The sequence below is a fragment of the Colobus angolensis genome, unplaced genomic scaffold, assembly GCF_000951035.1.
Source record: "Colobus angolensis palliatus isolate OR3802 unplaced genomic scaffold, Cang.pa_1.0 Scaffold77, whole genome shotgun sequence".
NCBI lineage: Eukaryota > Metazoa > Chordata > Mammalia > Primates > Cercopithecidae > Colobus > Colobus angolensis.
In genome coordinates, this window is record NW_012121487.1 from 4,239,886 (window position 1) to 4,261,531 (window position 21,646).

A 21,646-nucleotide genomic window follows, 5' to 3' on the forward strand; every position below is an offset into this window, starting at 1 on the left:
CACACCTGTAATCCCAACACTTTGGGAGGCCAAGGTGGGCAGATCACCTGAAGTCAGGAGTTCAAGATCAGCCTGGCCAACGTGGTGAAACCCCATCTCTACTAAAAATATAAAAATTAGCTGGATGCAGTGGCACGCACCTGTAATCCCAGCTACTTGGGAGGCTGAGGCTGGATAATCGTTTGAACCCAGGAGGGGGAGGTTGCAGTGAGCCAAGATCATCCCATTGCACTCCAGCCTGGGCGACAGAGTGAGACTCTGTCTCAAAAAAAAAAAAAAAAAGATAATAACAACTGCTGGAGAGGATGTGGAGAAACTAGAACCCTCACACACTGCTGGTGGGAATGCAAAATGGTGCAACCACTTTGGAAAAGTTTGGTAGTTCCTTAACATGCTAAACACAGAGCTACCATATGATCCAGCAACTCCCCTCCTACATATACAACCAAGAGAAATAAAATCATATGCCCACATAAAACTTATACACAAATGCTCATAGCAGCACTATTCATAATAGCCAAAAAGTAGAAACAAGTGTCCATCAACTGATGAACAGATAAACAAAAGGTGGTATATCCACACAACAGGATATTAATTGGCATAAAGAAACAATGAAGTATTGATGCTTCACCACAATGCTCATGCTCAAGGCTCATGCTACACCACAATGAGCCTTGAAAGTATCATACTAAGTGAAAGAAGCCAGATACAAATGACCACATTTTGTATAATTCCATTTATACGAAATGTCCCAAATAGGCAAATCCATAGAGACAAGGCAGACTAGTGGTTGCCTGGTGGGACTGTAGGAGGCGGAATGAGAAGTGACTGCTAACGGGCTTGAGGTTTATTTTTGGGGTGATGAAAATTTCTGGAATTATAGACAGTGATGATGGGTGCACAACCTTAGGTGAATCTTATGGCATATGAATTATATCTCAAAAATCTGTTATGAAAGAATATATATGAAAATTCTCAAACTATAAAACTGCAAGTGCTGCACATACATAAGCAATTATTATGAAACAAAATAAATGGCTATGGATTGTGAAGTCATGAAGGTTAGATGAAGTAGCAATTAAATCAGCCAACTCGTTAACCTCAAAAAACTTGTCTGCAGGTATAGGTGGTACCTAGCCTGCTATGCTATGTAAATATCTTTTAATGTATTTATCTCTTGACTTGAGGGTCCATTTATAATAATCTCCTTTTCATCTCTGACCAAAAGCCATATTAAAGATACAATGCATCGGGGAAAGGAAAACAAAACAAACGAAAACATGGAAACCTATCTTTTTCCACAGTTAAAGAAGTTTGTATCTGTGCCACAGTCAAAACAACAGATTTTTAACTCCATAATTATGCCCATCATCTCTTGACTAGATTACTTTAATAGTTCTCTCATGTTTTCTCTTGAACCCCTTGTCTATTCACAATACTAGAGAAAACCTTTTAAAAGTGTGTGTTAGATATGTCACTCCTCTGGCACCTGGAATGACTATTCCTTTCCTATTTTTTGAACACATACCTCATGTTAAGTATATTCTTATAAATTAAATCCCCACAGCCTCTGTCTAGCACAGTGCAGGCACATCAACTTAGGATCAATGAACATCTCTTGCTGAAGTCAATTAATTGCCAAATAAGACTTGCAAGTAAAATCAGAAAGAAGGGGAGATTTGTTATCTCCACCAAACTGATGGTATAGACAGTAAGCATAATAGAGTGCCTCCCATGACGGCACTCTATTCATGGGAGGATAGATCAAGGAGCTAAGTTATATCAGAAGGGGGCAATTTCAAAAGCTGAAACAGCTGTGGTGCCTTTACTCTGCTTTTCAAGTGAAGCACTCTGCTGCTTCCAGGTTCTTAGGTCTTTTGCAGGTGCCTTTCCAACAAGCCTGAGGTTCCCTAAAGGCAAGTCCACTTGTCTCCATTACCTTCCCCAATGCATATTGAAGGTAAATAAGCACACAATACAAAGTAGGTGTAGATACTGACTGAGACGATGGTAGCTGAAATGAGACGGGATATAAATCTGGTAGAGAGGGAAAAAGGACCTTGGATTCCAGGAGTATCTGTGCTGCCAGCTAGTTATCTCATCCTTCCCTCCTCACCACCCCTCCCCCACATCTTCCTGAACATGTGGGTTCCTAGCCTGAGTTGGTAATCTTTCTGCCCTAGCCAGTTTATTTTCTAATCTTGTAGCTTTCATATAAAGGGCTCTCCGTGAGATTGATGATGACAGTCTGGGCAGCCACACAGATGAGTGGGCTCCCCTGTTAATTACTACCAGGGAGGGAAGGCACTCTATTCATGGGAGGATAGATCAAGGAGCTAAGTTATATCAGAAGGGGGCAATTTCAAAAGCTGGAAACAGCTGTCAAAAAAGTGTGTCCTAGGGGAACCCAGGCAGAAGGAAGGAGAGGAGAAAAGGGGAACTAAGTCACTTGGAGGGATATGGCTCCTTCATCATGCCCACGCTCTTCCTCACAAGTCTGTGATGAGGGTAGGTATAACAATAGATGGAAAGTGCTTTAAAGAATAAAAATGCTGTATAACGCTTGGTGCTGCGAGGATTATTATATTAAGTGGATTCTTATCCTTTGCCTGGTTTATATCCCGGTTCTTGCAATGGCACTCTAACTACATTCACCAAATATTTCATCATCAAGACAGGAAATAAAATGAAGCCAATTCTCAGTGAAGAGTCCCTGACGACATAAGTATCATTCTGCAGTCAGGGGCAGATACCAGCAGAGTCAGAGGCAGAGACAGCATCAGTTTTGCATCTGCCTGTTCTCTCCTCAACTGAAGAAAAGAGAATTTCAAAGTTATCAATTCTTTTCTCTACCTTCTCTAGCTACTTCCTGTCCTTTTGCCCATTCTGTGCTTCCTATTTTATTAAGCACTATTTCTCAGACCGTCCTCCTAGAACACACTTACACACACACACACACACACACACACACACACACACACACACAGAGTTTCCCCTAATGGGAGGGCATTTTTTCAAAGTAACCAAGCTCATAGGGCGCCCAAGCAACACAATCCCCAGGGTAAATAATCAAAGCAGCAGAGGCAAGACCATGTGAGGAAAACAAAGCTCTCAGTCCCAGATCACCCAGATGATTATAATAGAGAAAGTAGGGCTAGAACTGTAGAAGAAAGAAATTTCATCAGAGTTCAGTACCCTCAACAAAGACTGGAAGGTAGAAGGCAATTTCCGAGATCCAGTGGGGAAAAGCCAGAGGCCTGCCTCAAGCAAGGAGAGGGAGTCCAGAATTTAGGGTCAGAGCACAGGTTCAATACTATGTGATTTCAAGTACCAACTCCCATGAACTTCAGCTTTCTCACTATTAAGGAGAATAATAACTGTAACAGCTATGTTTCAGAATGCCTGTTGTTAAAGCACTTTCCAAAACCAGTAAAGTGCTGAACAAATGCTAATTGTTATTATGGATCTCTCCTGACCCTCTGTCTCTCAGTGTCTATCAGTCTTTATGCCTAGATGTGATAACACGTGAGAAAACAAAGGGGCGGAAAACTTGGGCTTCCCTAAAGTGCAGGATGGACCAGGGTTGGGGGTCAGTCTGAAAAAGTGTGAGAATTTTTAATGCCAAGAGAACCAGTCAATATTTGATCACTAGCTGATTAAAGTTATTGGAAAAACCCTAGTTGGAGATTTTTAGTACACTCGTTCAGGTAGCTGGTCAACAGTACTTAAAGAGTACTGTCTAGGCTGGGTGCAGTGGCAGCACTTTAGGAGGCCGAGGCAGGAGGAATGCTTGAGCCTAGGATCACTCGAGACTAGCGTGGGCAACACGGCAAAATCCTGTCTCTACAAAAAATACAAAAATTAGCCGAGTGTGGTGACACGTGCCTGTAGTCCCAGCTACTCGGGATGTGGGCGGATAACTTGAGCCCAGGAAATCGAGGCTGCAGTGAGCCAAGATCAAGATCACACTCCTGCACTCCAGTCTGGGTGACAGAATGAGACCCCGTCTCAAAAACAAAGAGTACTGTCTGGTTTTGGGTACTGTGGGAGTATTTATAGATACAGAGGCACAAGAATAGATAACTGGATGTCATATAAAAATCAAAAGGGACCTACATGGTGAGAGGTATAGGAGAAAGAAGAAACCCACATCAAGGAGAGTTAATAAGGTAAGACTTCACTAGTAAGTTAGTTTTGAACTGGTATTTGAAGGAGAGGAGGGACAAAAATTAACAATAAAGGAGTTAAATAATTGTGGCAAATGAATTTTCCAAAAGTAACTGCAATAGTAGTTCCCATCCCTGATGCTCTTCCACAGCCTTGCCACCGCCCATCAGGAGGTAGAGTCTATGTCTTCTCCCCTGATCCTGGGTTGGCCTTTGTGACTGCCTCAATAGACCCCCAAGGCTCATCCAGACATCACCTCTGCAAATGTCTTGTGATGCCTGCTCTGAGAGCCTTCACCTTCCTTTTAAGAAGTCAGCTACTCTGAGGTCGCCATGTAAAGATAATCTAGAGATTCCAGAGAAAGGGTGGTGGGAAAGAGAAAGAGAGATCCCTGAAGAGCCCCAGCTGTTTGAGCCCTCCCAACAAAGGTGCCACAGTGAAGAAGTCTTTGGAAGCCCAGCCCTGTCCCTATATGACTACAACTGAATGAGAGACCTCACGTGAAAACAACTGCTTGGCTCAGCTCAATCAACCGCCAGAATTCTGGGCAAAATAAATGATTAGAATTATGTTAAGCCCCTGTTTGGGAGCAACAGATAAACTGAACAATACTGATCTGTGCAAAGGCTCCAAGATCAGGACAAGCAAGTCACATCCAGGGGCTGGGGAGCTGGCTTGTTAACTAGAGACTAGAAGACATGAAGTAATGATATAATAATAATAGCTGACATTTACTGAATTCTTAATTACATCAGGTATTTTGCTAAGCACTTCACATGCATTATTTTTATTTAATCTTCAGAGGAACCTCTTGAAAGAAATACTTTTTTTCTCATGTTCCAAAGGGAAAAACAGGCTTAGAAAGGTTAAGTAACAAGAAACCTAGGTTGATTCAACATAAAAGTCATACCCCTAATAACCAGACTGGACTGCAACATGGTGGTGAGTAGAACCCTAAAAGAGCGACCAAATTACCAAAGATTAAATAATATTATATTTGAATGGATCTCAGAGATAAAACCCAACTTTCCCACTTTACAATTTATAAAACTGAGGCCAAGAGAGGTTAAATGACTTAGCTTAAAACGCTATCCATTCCTCAACAATAAAAGCACAAATAACCCAAATTTTTAAATGGGCAAAGAATTTGACTAAACATTTCTCCAAAGAAAATATGCAAATAATCAACATAAAAAGATGCTTGGCATCTTTAAGCATTAAGGAAATGCAAATCAAACCACCGTGAGATACTACTTCACACCCACAAGCCTAGCTACAATCAAAAAGAAAGCATTGGTAAAGATATGGAGAAACTGGCTGGGCACGGTGGCTCATGCCTGTAATCCCAGCACTTTAGCAGGCTGAGGTGGGCAGAGCGCTTGAGTCCAGGAGTTCCAGATCAGCTGGGCAACATGGTGAAACCCCATCTCTATTAAAAATACAAAAAACTAGCCAGGCGTGGTGGCGTGCACCTGTAGTCCCAGCTACTCAGGAGGCTAAGGTGGGGCAGTCACCTGAGCTGGGGAGGTGAAGGCTGCAGTGAGCCGAGATTGTGCCACTGCACTCTAGCCTGGACAACTGAAGTGAGACCCTGTCTCAAAAAAAAAAAAAAAAAAGAAAGATATGAAAAAACTGGGCCCTCACAGATTGCTGGTGGGAATGTAAAATGGTGCAACCATTTTGGTGGTTTTTGTTGTTGTTGTTGTTTTTGAGACAGAGTCTCACTCTGTTGCCCAGGCTGGTGTGCAATGGCGTGATCTCAGCACACTACAACCTCCGGCTCCTGAGTTCAAGTGATTCTCCTGCCTCTCAGCCTCTTGAGTAGCTGGGACTATAGGTGCCCACCACCATGTCCAGCTAATTTTTGTATTTTTAGTAGAGATGGGGTTTCACCACGTTGGTCAGGCTGGTCTTGAACTCCTGACCTCAGGTGATCCAACTGCCTCAGCCTCCCAAAGTGCTGGGATTACAGGCGTGAGCCACTGTGTCCAGCTGTGCAACCACTTTGGAAGGCAGTTTGGCAGTTCCCCAGAGTTCCCATATGATCAGCAATTCCCCTCCTAGGTATACACCCAAGAGAAATGAACATATATGTCCACACAAAAACCTGCACACAAATGTTCGTAGCAGTATTATCCACAATAGCCAAAAAGTGGAAACAATCCAAATGTCCACGAACTGATAAATGGATAAACAAAAAATAAGTCTATCCATACAATGGAATATTATTCAACCACAAAAAGAATGAAGTACTTACACATACTAAAAAATGGTTAAATCTTTAAAATATCATGCTAAGTGAGGGAAGCCAAACACAACAAACCACATACTGTATTATTACATCTACATGAAATGTCCAGAATAGGCATAACCATAGAGGAAAAAGTAATTGGTTGTTTTCAGAGGTTAGGGGAAGGGGGCAATGGGGAGTGACTGCTAATGGGGCAAGGTTTATTTGGGGGTGATTAAAATGTCCTAAAATTAGACATTGATGAAGGTTGCACAACTCTGTGAATATACTAAAAATCACTCAACTCTAAAGCAGTGGATTTTATTGTACGGTATTTCTCAATAAAGCTGTTAATTTAAAAAACTGTATATATTTTCAATAAAACTTTACTGAGCAGTCCCAGGCACCATAGTGTACACAAAGATAGGGCCCCTGAGTAGCTTAAAGATGCTGCGCCGCTAAGTGGTAGAATGCTGAGCCACTTTTGAGGAGATTGCATCTTTCCCAGCCTCACTGAAACATTATTAGCCTCAGCGTGCCACTCTCCCCACCATTAACCAATGAGGAGGCAAAGAAGAGGGACTTACCCTCTTCTTAGACAGTGAATGCAAACCTCAAGTCAAAGGGGCCATGGACAAGGAAATTGTATTGGGAAGGGACAGAAAAACTTGGGGGACTTGACTCCTGATTTACCTATCTCTTTCCTAGAGGTTACTTTTCACTACTGTCAGGCAAATCTTATGACTGCCTCCCTTAAGAATTACACATTTTTAGCACCAAGCCTTGACAGGGGTACAGGAAAAGAGGAACAGCACTAGCTTAGGGCTCAGTAGGCACAGAATCAAAAACAAAAAAATCCCAACTCCATTACTTCTTAGTTTCTGGACCTTAAGCAAGTTACTAAAGCCTCCCTGAGCGTGCTTCTCTACCTATAAAATGGCAATCAAAATCTTTGCCCTGGACCACCTCAATGAGATAATGGACAAAAGACACTTTGCCAAATACATCTTGTACTGCAGAAATACAAAGAAGCCTCATCATCACTGCACTCTTATCTTGGTCCTCAAGCTTCCATCCTTCTCTTCCCATGAATTATGCCCCCACCACCGCCGGCCCACTTTAAAAACTTACTTCTCTTCTTGACTCTAATCCCTCCTTTAATCCTGTCACAGCTTTCCTCCTGCCGCTCCCCAGCAGTTATGAACCCAGGTCTTATAAAATTCATTTATATGTTGGATCACAATAATAATAATTTTAAACCCTTGTTTGTTGTCTGTCTTGCTCCAACAGAGTGAAAGTTTCAGTGGATCCCCAGTGCCTGGAATGCTGCCTGACACTTAATATGTATTCAGTAAATGTGCTGAATGAATTTTAAAATTCCCATAGGCCAGACCAACAAATGGGAAGTAGGATCTTAACAAAGGAGTGGTCTTTCCCCCCCATATCTTGTCCAGTTCTTTCTCAACCTGCCAGGCCTCAAGTTCAGGATTGGTAAAAGGATGTGTCTCCAGGCATGAGTTCCGGTAGAAGTGTAGCTATTAGCTCTGAACTAGGCTGAGCCAAGAGAACTAGGATTTCTTCTGGGTTTCCCATTGCTTAATTAAATGATCCTAAGGCCTGAAGTGTTATTTAGGAAACCCTTTGGCACAAGAATTGCCAGCCCATGTTATGTACCTACCACTATCCTCTGACCCACACCTGCATCTCAGACTCAGAGCCATTGGTCTGGAGAACCTGGAGATGATGAGAAACGGCCCACGAATGCACAGGGCAAAAAGAAAAGCAGGAAAGCAGGAAGACGCTTGAGGGTCAGGGGGCTCTCAAAAATCACAGTAGTGTGGTCCCTGAACCCAATTTCAAGGGGAGTGACAAAGGCCCTAGAACAGAACCCCAGAACTGCATGGGATCCCTACTCCCACTCCTTGAGCAGAGAAGCCATAGTGGTGGTGTGGACTCCTGCAAGGGTAGAACAACTGATCACTCTGTGGAAGCATGTTCTGGAGCCCTAAGCTCTTTCAGTGCAGCAACCATGTGTTAAGAGCTCTAACAACATTCTAAAAGGCAACAATGACATTCCAAGGATCCTTACCACTGGAAAATTCAGAACCTGGGATCAGTTGGAGAAACCATTTTAGGAAATTTATTCTCTCAATCCGAAACTGAATTATTGAAATTACATATATTTGATTTTGACAATTACTATAAGCTTTGACATTTCTCTTGTGTATGACTCTTCTGGGCTTTAATTTTGAAATTACAAAAAATCCTGTAAGCCCACCATCCTTAAAGATCTCTAGTAGACAGGATTTATTTGCACCTATGTCAGAGGTAGACAGAAATGGGCTAAGCAAGTTTTCCAGATGGGAAGCTTATGTTAAGCTTACAAAGTGACCAGTCTGCTCCAAGGTATTCACAATCCACTGAAGCAATTCCCAGCAGAGTAGAGCCACTGACAAGTTTTGAATAGACAGTGAACAAAAGTTCTGTTCTGAGAACACAAAAAGAGTCCATTAAGAGCACAGATGTCATAAGGCAGTGGCTCTGGAAGCACAGAATGCCAGCATCTGGGAAGTTGTAACAATGCAGATCCTCAGGCCCCAAACTCAGCTCAAACACACTGAGTCAGAACGTCTGGGGTGGGGCCCACAGATCTGTATTTTAACAAGCTCTCCAGCTGATTCTAAAGTATTCTAAAGATTGAGAACCTTTGACCTAGGGCAATACATCCCTACCTTGAAAAAATTAAAGTCCTGACAGGACCAGGAGCAACATTTTTTTCTTCCTTTCTGATGAAACTTCATGAAAGAATTGACTAGACTGTGTCCACCACCATTTCCTCATCTCCTATTCTCACTTGGACCCGCTAGAAACTGGCTCCTTCCCTTGCTACTGCCCAGAAACCACTCACGGAGGCCATGAACATCCTCCTAGTCACTAAGTCCAGACATTTCTCTGTCCTTTTCATCCCTGACCTCTTAGGAGAACTTGACATTGTTAATCACTCTCTCCCTTCACTTCGGAGGTTCCTCACTGCCCTAGTTCCTTCTGTCACTCCCTGCCAGTCTCTTCTGCACCTCCCTTTTAAATGTATGCCTCCCATCTTCCTTCGTCTCCCTTTTAAATGTATGCCTCTCAGGCTTCTGTGCATAGCCCTTTCCTCTCTCTATACCCTGCCCCTGGACAGTCTTATGCTTCTGCTGCTGTGTCTAGATGTTGATGACCTGCTAATGTGATTCTCTATCCCCTCCTGACCTCCAGCCTGAGCTCCAGTTGTCTGCTGAGCATCTTTCCTTGGATCTCCCACAGGCACTTCAAACACAACATGTCCAAAGGGATGCTGACCCCTCTCCTCCTCTCTCCCTCAGCCATCTTATGTTCTTTCTCCAGAGTTCCCTTTTTTAAATTGAATAGTACTGTGCAGTAGCCCAAGACAAGAGTAAGGGTATCATCCTTGCCCAACACTCTCCTTCATGCCTCCCCCTAACCCCATATAATCAACTTCGTAACCTCTGATTTCTCATTTTTATCCGTCTCCGAAGTCACTTCCGTATCAGAGACCACACTCAACTCTTGTCCACGTTACTACAAAGGTCTCCTAACCCACCTTCCCTCTCTCCATTCTTTCACTACTCTTTTAATCCCATGTCTGCACTGTAGCCACGGTGATCTTGTTTTTGTAAAAGCATATCTGATCATGTCACCCTCTATTTAAAATTTCAAATGGTCTTCCATTGCCCTCAGGATCAAGTCCAAAACCTCTAAGACAGAGCATTACATGGTCCTCAGGCCTTGGCTCCTACCCATTTTCCTTTTCTCCAGTTTCACTTAATTAATGGTTCTATGGTCTCGCTACAGATCACAGTCACTTGCAATTCTCACAACACCATGCTCTTTCTTGCCTGAGGCTTCTGTACCTGCTATTCCCTCTGCCTACACTTTCCCTTTCTCCAGCCTAGCTTTTATTTTTTGGCCTCAATGTAAAGATCCTTTCCTCCAGGAAACCTTCTTTAGGTGTCTCTCCCAGTGCTTCAACTGTTATCACATGAGTAAGTTTGGGTGCTATCATACTTGTCTCCCTCCACAAAACCATAAGCTCCTTAAGGGCAAGGTATGCAGCGTATTCTGGTTGAATCCTTGATGTCTAGCACTACGATCAGTGAAGATTTGTTAAACAGACCAAGCTTCTTACTTGAGGGATGGCATGAATGTTTCCAAACCTGAAACCCTGTTCCTGTGAAGACACTGAAATCCTAGTGGTATTTTTCCCCTCTCCCTGGGGCTCTGAAGGGAAGAGGGTTTGTGGTTCTAGCTGCACACAAGGTCCCATTCACATAGCTATTTACTACACTCTCTCCAGCCACCTCCCCCCAGAACAACAGTGGCCTTTCTCTGCAGCAGCAGTCTCTTGGGGGAAGCTTCTGAAGGCCCTGCTCTGGGAAATGAATGGGGCCAGCCTGGGGCAGGCGGGACAATGGCAGGGTAGGCCTTGTGTCCATCAGACCCCTGCAGGGAAAGGCAGACCGGAAATCAAGCCGCCAATGGGGAAATCCCCAGAACTCTGAGAGGCTGAAGGCAGGCAACCCCAACAAGGCTGCTCTGTCCCCGCAAGAAATACCAAGTACCAAAGACCTAGCACCCAACGAGAACGAGAGGAATTTTGCTCTTAGTTCCTGGCAGGAGTGTTTAGAGCTTGCTTTCTTAAAATCTCTTGGCTAGGCATGGAAGGAATCAGCAATATCAAGAATGAGCTATGTTCGAGTCAGGAAAGAGCACATAGGGAGTATACCTTGTCTAAAGAGAATTAAGCTGGGCCGAAGAAGACAACCCAGAACAATGAGGACACGCTGCTCTTGAACCCTTAGGAACAGGATAAAACACAAGAACCATATGAGAGAATGGAAAAGAACCAACACAACAGTCTACCACGTGCTAGATATTCTGCCAGAACTTTTACACAAAGCATCTTATATAAGCAAATAAGATAGAGCCGAGTTGCTATATGTATGTGCAAAGGAATGCTGAATAATATAAAGGTGTAGGGTTTGGTGATATTAACCAGCAAAGGCTTCCTTGAAGGAAATAAGAGTAATGGAGTTGGGAGAAGACAGAGAACACTGATATAAAGGTGTGCAAAGAGGGATGTGGGCCCGGGAATCACGCTGGTCTACCTGAAGCAGGGTGACAGTGCAGTAATGGGACCTACGATTATTGAGATGTGGGCTAAACTGAAGAAAGAAGTCATGAATCCCAAGCTGGGGAGCTTGAGCTAGAAAGGAAAGACATTGTGGGTTTCTAGCAAAGGAACTGCCTTGGGATGAGCACTTAGGCCCCTGATTTTTAACTAATGTCCTGTGTTTGTTCATTATGGTCCCACAGTCATGCCTGTCTGTCCTTAGTTGAGAATCAGCACAGGACTGAGGGTAATTCAAGCATGGGTATTCTAGTGGCAGCTGAGGAGAGTTTAGGACAATCTGGGGTCCCTGCCAAACCAAATGCCCTAATAACACTCACCATATGTTTGGCACCATGGAATTCACAAAATGCTTTTTTTTTTCTTTTTTGAGATGGAGTTTCGCTCTTGTTGCCCAGGCTGGAGAGCAACAGCAGGATCTCAGCTCACTGCAACCTCTGCCTCCTGGGTTCAAGCGATTCTCCTGCCTCAGCCTACTTAGTAGCTGGGATTACAGGCATGCACCACCATGCCTGGCTAATTTTGTATTTTTAGTAGAGATGGGGTTTCTCCATGTTGGTCAGGCTGGTACAAATTATCCTGATCACATAGCTAGTCAGTCACTCAGCTGGGGCTCACTTAAAGTCTTATATTCTCTACATTAGGCAACTAGAATGGTTTCCACATAGATGGCCCTCCAGCCCTAGAGTTTGGTCGGCTATGTGGGAATGAATATATATACAGCTGATTAATCAGGATCTATCAAATATATGCTAATCTCCTCAAACCATGACTCAACTTTCTAAGGGATCTCCCAGAACTGACTACCCACTTCTTTTTTTGTTGTTTTTTGTTTGTTTGTTTGTTTGAGGTGGAGTCTTACTCTGTCGCCCAGGCTGGAGTGCAGCGGTGCGATCTCAGCTCCCTGCAACCTCTATCTCCCGGGTTCAAGTGATTCTCCTGCTTCAGCCTCCCGAGTAGCTGGGACTACAGGCGTGCACCAACACATCTGGCTAATTTTTGTATCTTTAGTAGAGACAGGGTTTCACCATGTTGGCCAGGCTGGTCTCAAATGCCTCACCTCACGTAATCCACCAATCTCGGCCTCCCAAAGTGCTGGGATTACAGGCGTGAGCCACCACACCAGGCCTCCTGCTTCTCTTAAAGAGCTGTATTGAAGAACTCTAAAACTATTTGGTAGAAATGGCCTAACCTAAGGGTCTTAGGAAAGTTAAGTATCCACTGTATTCAGTAAATTGCTAGGCACCAATGGCAGACAAAATGACTTTTACTGAAGATCCTATTCTATGACTAGCACTACCCTTCTCCCAGTCCACCAGTCTCATAAATTTGGGAATAAAATTTGATTCAGGGCAGGGCACAGTGGCTCACACCTGTAATCCTAGCACTGTGGGAGGTGGAGGCGGGCGGATCACCTGAGGTCAGGAGTTTGAGACTAGCCAGGCCAACATGGCGAAACCCCTTCTCTAATAAAAAATATAAAAAATTAGCTGGGCATGGGGTCAGGCACCTGTAATCCCAGCTACTCGGGAGACTAAGGCATGAGAATTGCTTGAACCTGGGAGGCAGGGGTTGCAGTGAGCCAAGTTTGTGCCATTGCACTCCAGCCTGGGCAACAAGAGTGAAACTGTGTCTCATAAACAAATAAATAAGTTTGATTCGGCCTTAAAATACTGGTTAATTCTGCTACCAAAACGTCTTGGGAATCCTGCTACTCCTCTTTGTCCCCACCATAAACATTCTGATTCAGAAGCTCATTATCTCTTCCTAAGATTGCTAGTAAAACTCCTAGGCTTCCTAATCCCAAGCACTCTTCTGCTCTATATATTAATATCGGAATTCTCTCTTGAAACACTAATTTTATCACTGTATAGTACATAAACTTTCCCCGGCTCCCTTTCTACTACCACATACATAAAGTCTGAATCCCTTCATTCTCCCTACCCTACCCACCTTATCAATCTAATTTCTCTCTGCTCTACAATAATCTTAACACTTGGGGACCACACCATGTTGGTGCCACCCCAGACAGAACCTTGCTCATGTTGCTCCACTAGTCTGAAATGGCCTCTTCCCTTTCTTCGACCTGAATAATTCCTAACTACTCTGCCTTTGACCATTCTCATTAGCACCAACCTTCCGCTCTTCTCTAAATGTACCTTTTGGTGTACATAACAATTCAGCAATTATGTACCATCTTTTTATTGTGTTGTTTTGTTAATAACATTTCCCAACAAGACTGTAGGCTTGAGGCCGGGCACGGTGGCTCATGCCTACAATCCCAGCACTTTGGGACGACGAAGTGGGTGGTTTACTTGAGATCAGGAGTTCGAGACCATCCTGGCCAACATGGTGAAACCCCATCTCTACTAAAAATACAAAAAGTAGCTGGGTGTGGTGGCAGGTGTCTGTAATCCCAACTACTTGGGAGGCTGAGGCAGAGAATCGCTTGAACCCAGGAGGTGGAGGTTGCAGTGAGCCGAGATCACACCACTGCACTCCAGCCTGGGTGACAGAGCAATACTCCATCTCAAAAAAAAAAAAAAAGAACGTAAGCTCTATGTTCTCGTGTACTATCTCTCAGAACACTAAGAAGTGCACTGAGCACTGCACTGAGCCATGTGATAAATATTTCAAGTCCAACCAACCGTCAAGCACCACAGATCACAGGTCATCACCAGGAGGGCTGCTAGATTGGTTCCCTACATGATTTGAGGCCAGGTTGTGACTGATGACTACAGATCCCATCACACCATTTTGTAGTGGCTGCTCCCAAATACTGGAGAGAAAGGAGAAAGGGCTGGAAAGCAAGACTCTGAAATTACAAAGCCCCTTTCTCACACATTCATGTCTTAGTTTGCTATTCTTTAAAATGAGGAGGAAAATCTCAAGGAAGTCAACAAAGGTAATAGAGGAATACTAGTGACTTTAAGGCCTATGCTGAAATCACAGTAGAAAGACAAAAAAATGGTTTTAAATCGTGGCAGAGGAAGTTTCGCATCCAAAGGGATTTCTAATTGTTGAACTCATGGAACCATCCTCCAGAGATCACTGAAAATGAGAGAGGCCCTTAACCTGTCTTTACTAGCTTAAGAGACACCCTATTTGGAGTCAAGAGGAAAGGGCAAGAGGATCCCTTGAAGTCCTGCCAGATTTTTGTGATTTTTCCCTGAAATCTGTCCAATTGTTTTAATACAATAAATTGGGGTATTCTTCCAGACCTTAAGAATACCTTCCAGGCCTGGCATGGTGGCTCGCACCCATATCCTGGCACTTTGGGAGGCCGAGGTGGGCAGATCGCTTGAGTTCAGGAGTTTGAGACCAGTCTGGGCAACATGGTGAACGTCATATCTACAAAAATTAGCCAGGTGTGGTGGCACATGCCTGTAGTGCCAGCTACTCAGGAGGCTGAAGTTGGAGGACCACCTGAGCCTGGGGAGGTCAAGGCTGCAGTGAGCTGTGATCATGCCACTGCACTCCAGCCTGGGCGACAGAGTGAGACCCTGTCTCAAGAAACAAAAAACAAAACCACCTTCCAGATCCTATTCCAATTCTATTAGGGGCCATGGATTTCTCAGTTCCTCCCCATGTTTCCATGTCCCTGTACTTCCGTCTTCTCTCCCATTTGATCAGGCACCTTTGTTCTCTGTTCTTTTCAAACTTTCATTTTCACTGATTTTCAGGAAAGTCAGATACTGATTTCTGAAAATCCATTTGGCCCACGGAAAGGACACAAAGCATTCTGGTTTCAGAGGCTCAAAGAATGTAATAGCTAAAAGGAATCAAATCTTAGAGGCTGGCTAGCCTAATTCCCTCATTTTTCCAGATAAGAAAACTGAGGTCCAGGGCAGGTAAGCACCTTTGCAAGGTCATTTGCCCAGTTGCTAACAAAGCTGGCTCCAACATCCACATCTACTAACTCAGATGCTGTATTCTTTCCTCAGAACTCCAAACCTCCTTTCAGAAAACATCTAACATGACTTTTTATGAAGTTACACTTTTTTCTTTTTGAGACCAGGATCAGCAACTTCTTCAGTCCTGTTCACCCCATGGGCCAAAGGAGTGATCTTGCATGCCACTAGCAGGTGTATGCTCGGGTCTTTTATCAATACAGTGATTGACAAAAGAAGGAAGAACACAATCACAGCAAAAAGAGTTTCCAAGCCACATGATATATCTTTGAATTAAGTTTAAAAAATAATAAACCAATAAAATTAATTTTTAAAGGCAATGCCACTCTGAAGAGGTGAAATAGATTCAGTCAATATAGATTAAAATAGCTCCTCTTATGTTTACAGAACTCAACAGTTAACAAAGCATTTTCACAAACATCTGAGTATCAGAACTTTAAAGCAGCAAGAAACTAAACTCCATTCCACAGAGGCTGTGAGCTTCCAGAACTCCTTTACCTTTATACTAACTTGGGGACTAGCTATGTGCCATTCGCAAAATATTTTTATTTTTGATGAACTCGTATTGTCATTTAATTTTTCTTATTTCTTGCCTACTAAAAAAGCTAAACAAATACATTAATAAAAGGGTGCTCTTTCAGAAATGTTTTTGAGTATCCGAAGTTAAGCTGAGCCTGCTCCTTCTCATAATGGTGATTAATCGCCAAATGTTTCAGCTGCAAATCCATTGTGCCTCTCATCTCACACCCCCAGATGGGAACAAGGGTACATTTTGGAAAAGACTCAGCATTTCAGGGGACTTACCATGCGTAGCTCTGGATCCCTGTCACCATTCTGGGAGGCCAACCTTCTAATCTTGGTAGAAACTCAGCTAAATGTCTGGGGACTTCTTGGTTCCAGGGGTCAATAAAGACCAGAAGCCAAGGTGCGAAGAGACCCCTGACAGGGCACAGTTGCTGGGTCTGGATTTATTTTGAATTAGGAAAGTCATATGCTTTTAAGACAAGGAATGGCCAGAGATCACAGAACAAATCCTTTCTATCCCCATCACTGACAGACATTTAAGGTGAGCCAAGGTAGATGAAGTCTCTCTCATTCATCAGAGTTCCTGGGAAGGAGATTCAGTAATCCTTTTCTTCTCACATTCTTCTAGTACCCTAACTATTGGAAAAATATTCCTTCCTCCTGACCCCATGCACTTCTACAACAATAAAGCCAGTTCACTCTGCTTAAATTCTTCAAAATGATATAAAGATTTCAGTCACCTTTAATTTGTTTTGGGCTACTTAGCTCAGAAAGTTGGGCACGAAGCTAAATCAAATCTGTGAATTTACCATCTATAATTTATATAGAGTTTACAGTTTAGAAAACAATTTGAAATACATTATCTTGTTTGATTTGCTCCTTTCAATAGGCCTGTGAGAGAGATGAAATAAACATTATAATCCTCAAATGACACACCATATAAAAATGTTTGAGAACTGGATTGTACTTTATAGAAATGAACTACTACTGCTTTACATGAGGAAGCCAGAGGAGGCATGTGACTTCCCCAAGGTCACATAGTTAAGGGGAAAGCCAGGACTCAAACCACAAACTCTTGGCTTAAAGTACTTTGGTTTGATCCTCACATGAACTTTGGGCAGGGGAAAGATGTTTCATGGGTGCAAATCCCTAACCCACCTGTCCATCTCAAAAACATGCGCTATGGGGAAACCAGGCTAACGGATATAGATGGCTTAGCAAAATTCATGATCACTCCTGTAAAAATAATTCAGTATCATTATCTCTGTTAGAAATAGCAAATACATTTTTAGAAACTCTTGAAAGGAATATATATTAATGGGCAGTAAGTTGCTCATGGACAAAAACTGAAAGGGACACGAACAGCTACACTTTAGCCCATCTTTCAGTAATAACTGATTAACACTGAAAGATAAAGATTAGTTGCAAATACTTTATGCCTTCTATGGATCCAGGAGTCACTCTTGAACAGGGTGCTACAGGAGATTAAAGAATGCCACGTAAATATTCCAAAGTTTTCTTACTCTCAGCAACAATCTCTTTCCAAATACATGGTCCTTTATTATGTCATTCATTTTCTAGAAAATACACATCACCGAGGAAACCTCCTCTAATTGACCACATTTGACTACATCTGAAATTAACACGTGAATATTGAAACAACCTGAAATGAAAGAATTTATACTTGCTGATCTTTTCATTCACTCTAACTAACATTCATTTGTCAAACTTCTTGAGTACTCACCTCACGCAAGACACTAAGCTAGGCACACAGGATATCATACAGGCAAACCAAACTGTCCCTGCTTGTGAGGAGCTTACAGTCTGGGGTTGCTTTCTGTGGTCTTCAGGAGTCTTACATGTTTCCCAGTCCCCAGCTGCATGCTCTCTCTGTGAGCAAAAACTGTACACCTTAATTTTCTAAAACTCTCTTACAGCACCTTACGCTAGGCTCTCTACACAGCAAACTGATAAACTGAAAGAATACTAGACTCCATAATCTGCAGCATTTTATTCCTTTCAGTGCGATTTAAGACTGTAAATTATTTAAAATCCATAGAGTCTTGAGGCTGATGTTGTCCAAAGTTCCAATCGAATAAACCTACAGCTAAGGGGGTAAGATTCAATGCAGCTCGCTGGGGATGTCTGAAGGGGATCTGAGTCCTACCACTCTCAATGGAGAAGAGAATCAGGCAGGGTGGAGGTGAGGAATACCCTTACCCTGCAAAGCTGCACTGTCTCACAGGAGAACATAGTACTTTAACTATAGCACTTACAGGTATGAACCCCAAGACTGAACCCCCAAGGTAGGAGCCCCAAGACAGAAAAGTAGAAGGGAAGACCTTGACTGCTGACGGGCACTTTACCCTACTGCCAAAGAGAAAGAAGACAACGGTGCCCCACACATTCTACAGGACCAGTATAGAAGCCTAGTTAGACATGATGGGGCAATGAAAGAGCCACAAATTCAGACTCAGAAGACCTGTGTTAGAGTCTTTGAGTCCAGATTCTGCCACTAGCCAGGCAAGATGGCACTGGGCAAGCCAGGTAGCCTCTGAGCCTCAGTTTCCCCTTCTGTGAAATGTGAATGATAATCTCTGACGCTTTTGTCTACCACATAGAACACTGTGAGATTCAAATGAGATATGTTCTACAAAAGCACTTAGGAAACAAACTGTAATGTGCTGGGCAAATCCTGAGATTTTTATCTATGAGGCTATCCAAACCCCCAGGAGTGTCTCACATTAATCCAGGAACCCTCACCACCTCCTCCTTCTTGCACCTCCCCAAAACTTGGGTTCCCATCTTCTCAAATCCCTGCATTTACCAGAAAGAGTTCACCATCCAAATCTTAAAAAGGCAAGAGCACTAATTCTCAAACTCCAAGAGGATGAAAAGGGAAGAAGGGCAGCCATGTAAACCATTCCAATTCCTCACCCTGACACGCCTCAGTTCTCCCTTTCCAAGGGTCAAACTGCAGAGGGGCCAACAGAAAGGGGGAGGGAGGTCTGAACTGCCCATATATCCTTTGTGGCTGTCTGCCTCCTCTTCTCCACTGCCAAGTCAGTTCCCATCTAGGGATTGCTGAACTAATCTAAATGGGACTCTGAAGCAATACAGAGATTAGTGCTTGGGAGAGAGAGATTATATGCATTTTAGGCCACATTCCACAGCCAAAAGGAAATTATTATTAGCATGGATAACCAAAGGTGGACTGGGCATGGAGGGAGCAATTGCTCCCTTGCAAATATTCTTCCCTATCTCTCCAATAATATTTTTTCCAGGCCCTGTCCTTTCATTTGCTTGTTCAGTCCTTCAACCACCCATCTATCCAGTTAGGATGTGTGCAGTGCCCACAAAACACACCCCCCTAGCAAGGTCCTCATGGGGAGAAGGGTTGAGGAGGGGTAGGGGAGGGAAGAAAAAGGCAGACACCTTACAAAGTTGTACCAATCATTTGCAGGCAAGAATTGCAACCACACTGTAACATTACCAGTGATAGAGGTGGCTGGGCAGACTCTTGGGGGAAGGGGTGTCATGTGTTCAGACTCTGAGGGCTAGTGCTGCTGCCCAGCAGGCCTATGAGCCCAAAACAATTTTTTCTGGCTGCAGGCAGAGGGAAGGCCCATTTTGCAGAGTCAAGCTTATTAAGAACAGCTTGGAAGATTAAACCTAGAGCATCGGCCGGTTGGCAGGTCTCAATTTAAACTCTAAGCTTGGAGGAGAGGAAATTCTAATGTGACCTATGCATTTTGGGGCCATGTCAGCTACTGGTAAAAATCCAGACCTGCATGGGTGCAAAGGATGTTTCTGTCCCATCATTCAGGCCAAGAACATCCTCTTCATTTCTAGAAATGGGATCCACCCTGTCCCCAAGCCCCACCATTCCATACCAACCAGCCTGGTGGAGGCCCACGCCCCTGCCAGGGCCCTTCTCCCAGCAGCTCCAACACCTAAATCCAGTTCCCCTAGTGCACCCCTAGGAGCTCACAAGACTGGCTTGTGCCCACTTGAGCTGGCAAGTTGGGGGGACTCAAATTCAGCCTCTACCCTGGCAAAAGTCAAAAGCCACTAGAAACACATCCTCCTCCTTCCCCTCTCCTGGCTTCACTGTTTATTGCTTATACTCAAAAGACGCTGAATGAAGAGCTGTGTTTTTAACATAGACACACAGAAAGCACATAACCACACAGGTTGATGGTCCCCAGAGACTAAAGCTCCTAGTCCCAATTCCCACAGCCCACCTAGACCCTTATATTAACCATTTATTAAAATGCAACACCACCCCTCCCAGTCTTTTAGACAATGCTGAAAAATCAAATTATTAGCAAACCTACCTGTCTATACTCTGGGGTAACCTTACACTCATGGTTTCTCAGTGTCTCCACGGTTCCAGAATCCTGTAGCTTCGGTGTGTTGATCAGGATTGAATCGCTTGCAATTTTTGAGCAAGGTGAGAGGAGGGCCTTCCAACTTGAAGACTGAATCCTTTCTCCTCCAGCTCTCAGGACCCTGGGAACTGGTGCTCCACTCTACTTCTACCAGTGAGCATGATTTCCTTTCTCAGCCCCTCTTCCCCTCCCCAGCTTTTAAAAAAAAAAGAAAAAAGAAAAGAAAAAAGAAAAAAGGAAAAGAGGAAAAACTATGACCTTCTCAGAAACCAAAAACCCAGCCACAAATCTCCTCAAGGTTAGCACTATGGGCTAAAAAAAAATGAATCACAGAAAAATGTGCCTTCAAAATATCACTGTTAACTGCAAAGTACAGATAAAACCATCCTTTAAATCCAGTTTTCTCAGCTGTCCTTCTGTTGGCAAGAGACCCTCTAGCTCAAAGGGGGAAAATAATTTTCTAGTCTCCAATGCTTAATATGACAACAGCAAATATCTTTGAGGAAAGGAAAAAAAAGGATTAATAAATCTGAAATGGCACTTGGGAAAAATCTTCCAGCTGATTTGCACAGTAAAAAAATAAATAAAACCATACAATAGTATGTACACAACAGCACTCCTTCCAAGTCCAGTGCAACCCTGGGAACCAAAATTTATGGACTTCCTTAAAAAAAAAAGAAAAAAAAAGCTTTCACATTAAATGTTTTGAAATTCTTAAATGAGCCAATTGCACCAAAAAAAAAAAAAAAAAATTTCAAAGAACACCTGAAATGCAATGCTTTTTACCTTTAAGATGGTAGTAATGATTAACAAACCAGAGATAATCTCTGAAAATATTCTCTCCTTTTCTTTTTCCTTTAAACTTGCAGGTTCCTCCACCTACCCCAGCCTGATTCTCAGACCCAGCCTACGTTCGGCCTTTTTCTGAAAGACAATTTCCTGAGTTAGTTCTGCTGTTGGGCTCCTCCACATCCAGGCTCCGAAATTTTCTCTTGCCTCAGCCTCCATGAAACGGAGATTTCGCTTCCTCCCGTTCCCCCTTTTCTCTCCCTCTCTATCGCCCGGCCAGAAAGACGGCTCCCTTATTATTCGTTCGGATTGTGGATTTGAGTTCGAGGTGGGTTTTTCTTCCACACCAGCCTCCTGGAAAATCCGATCGCCTGTTTCCTCTCGGCCTCTCCTTGCCTCCCTTTCCGCCCCTCGCCTAATCTCGCAGGCAGGAGCCCGCAGT

General features: G+C 43.4%; 1 protein-coding gene across 2 annotated transcripts in view; it reads right to left on the reverse strand.

Moving 5' to 3' along the window:
• ARHGEF11 (Rho guanine nucleotide exchange factor (GEF) 11) overlaps window positions 1-21,640 on the reverse strand; it is a 109,967-nt gene extending 88,327 nt beyond the window's left edge. For both annotated transcript variants that reach the window (XM_011928467.1, XM_011928466.1), the window contains exon 1: window positions 20,362-21,640. In XM_011928467.1, coding sequence (XP_011783857.1) covers window positions 20,362-20,393 — 32 coding nt within the window. In that variant the 5' untranslated portion in view covers window positions 20,394-21,640. The remainder of the gene's footprint in view (window positions 1-20,361) is intronic.
• Between the last annotated feature and the right edge of the window lie 6 nt (window positions 21,641-21,646).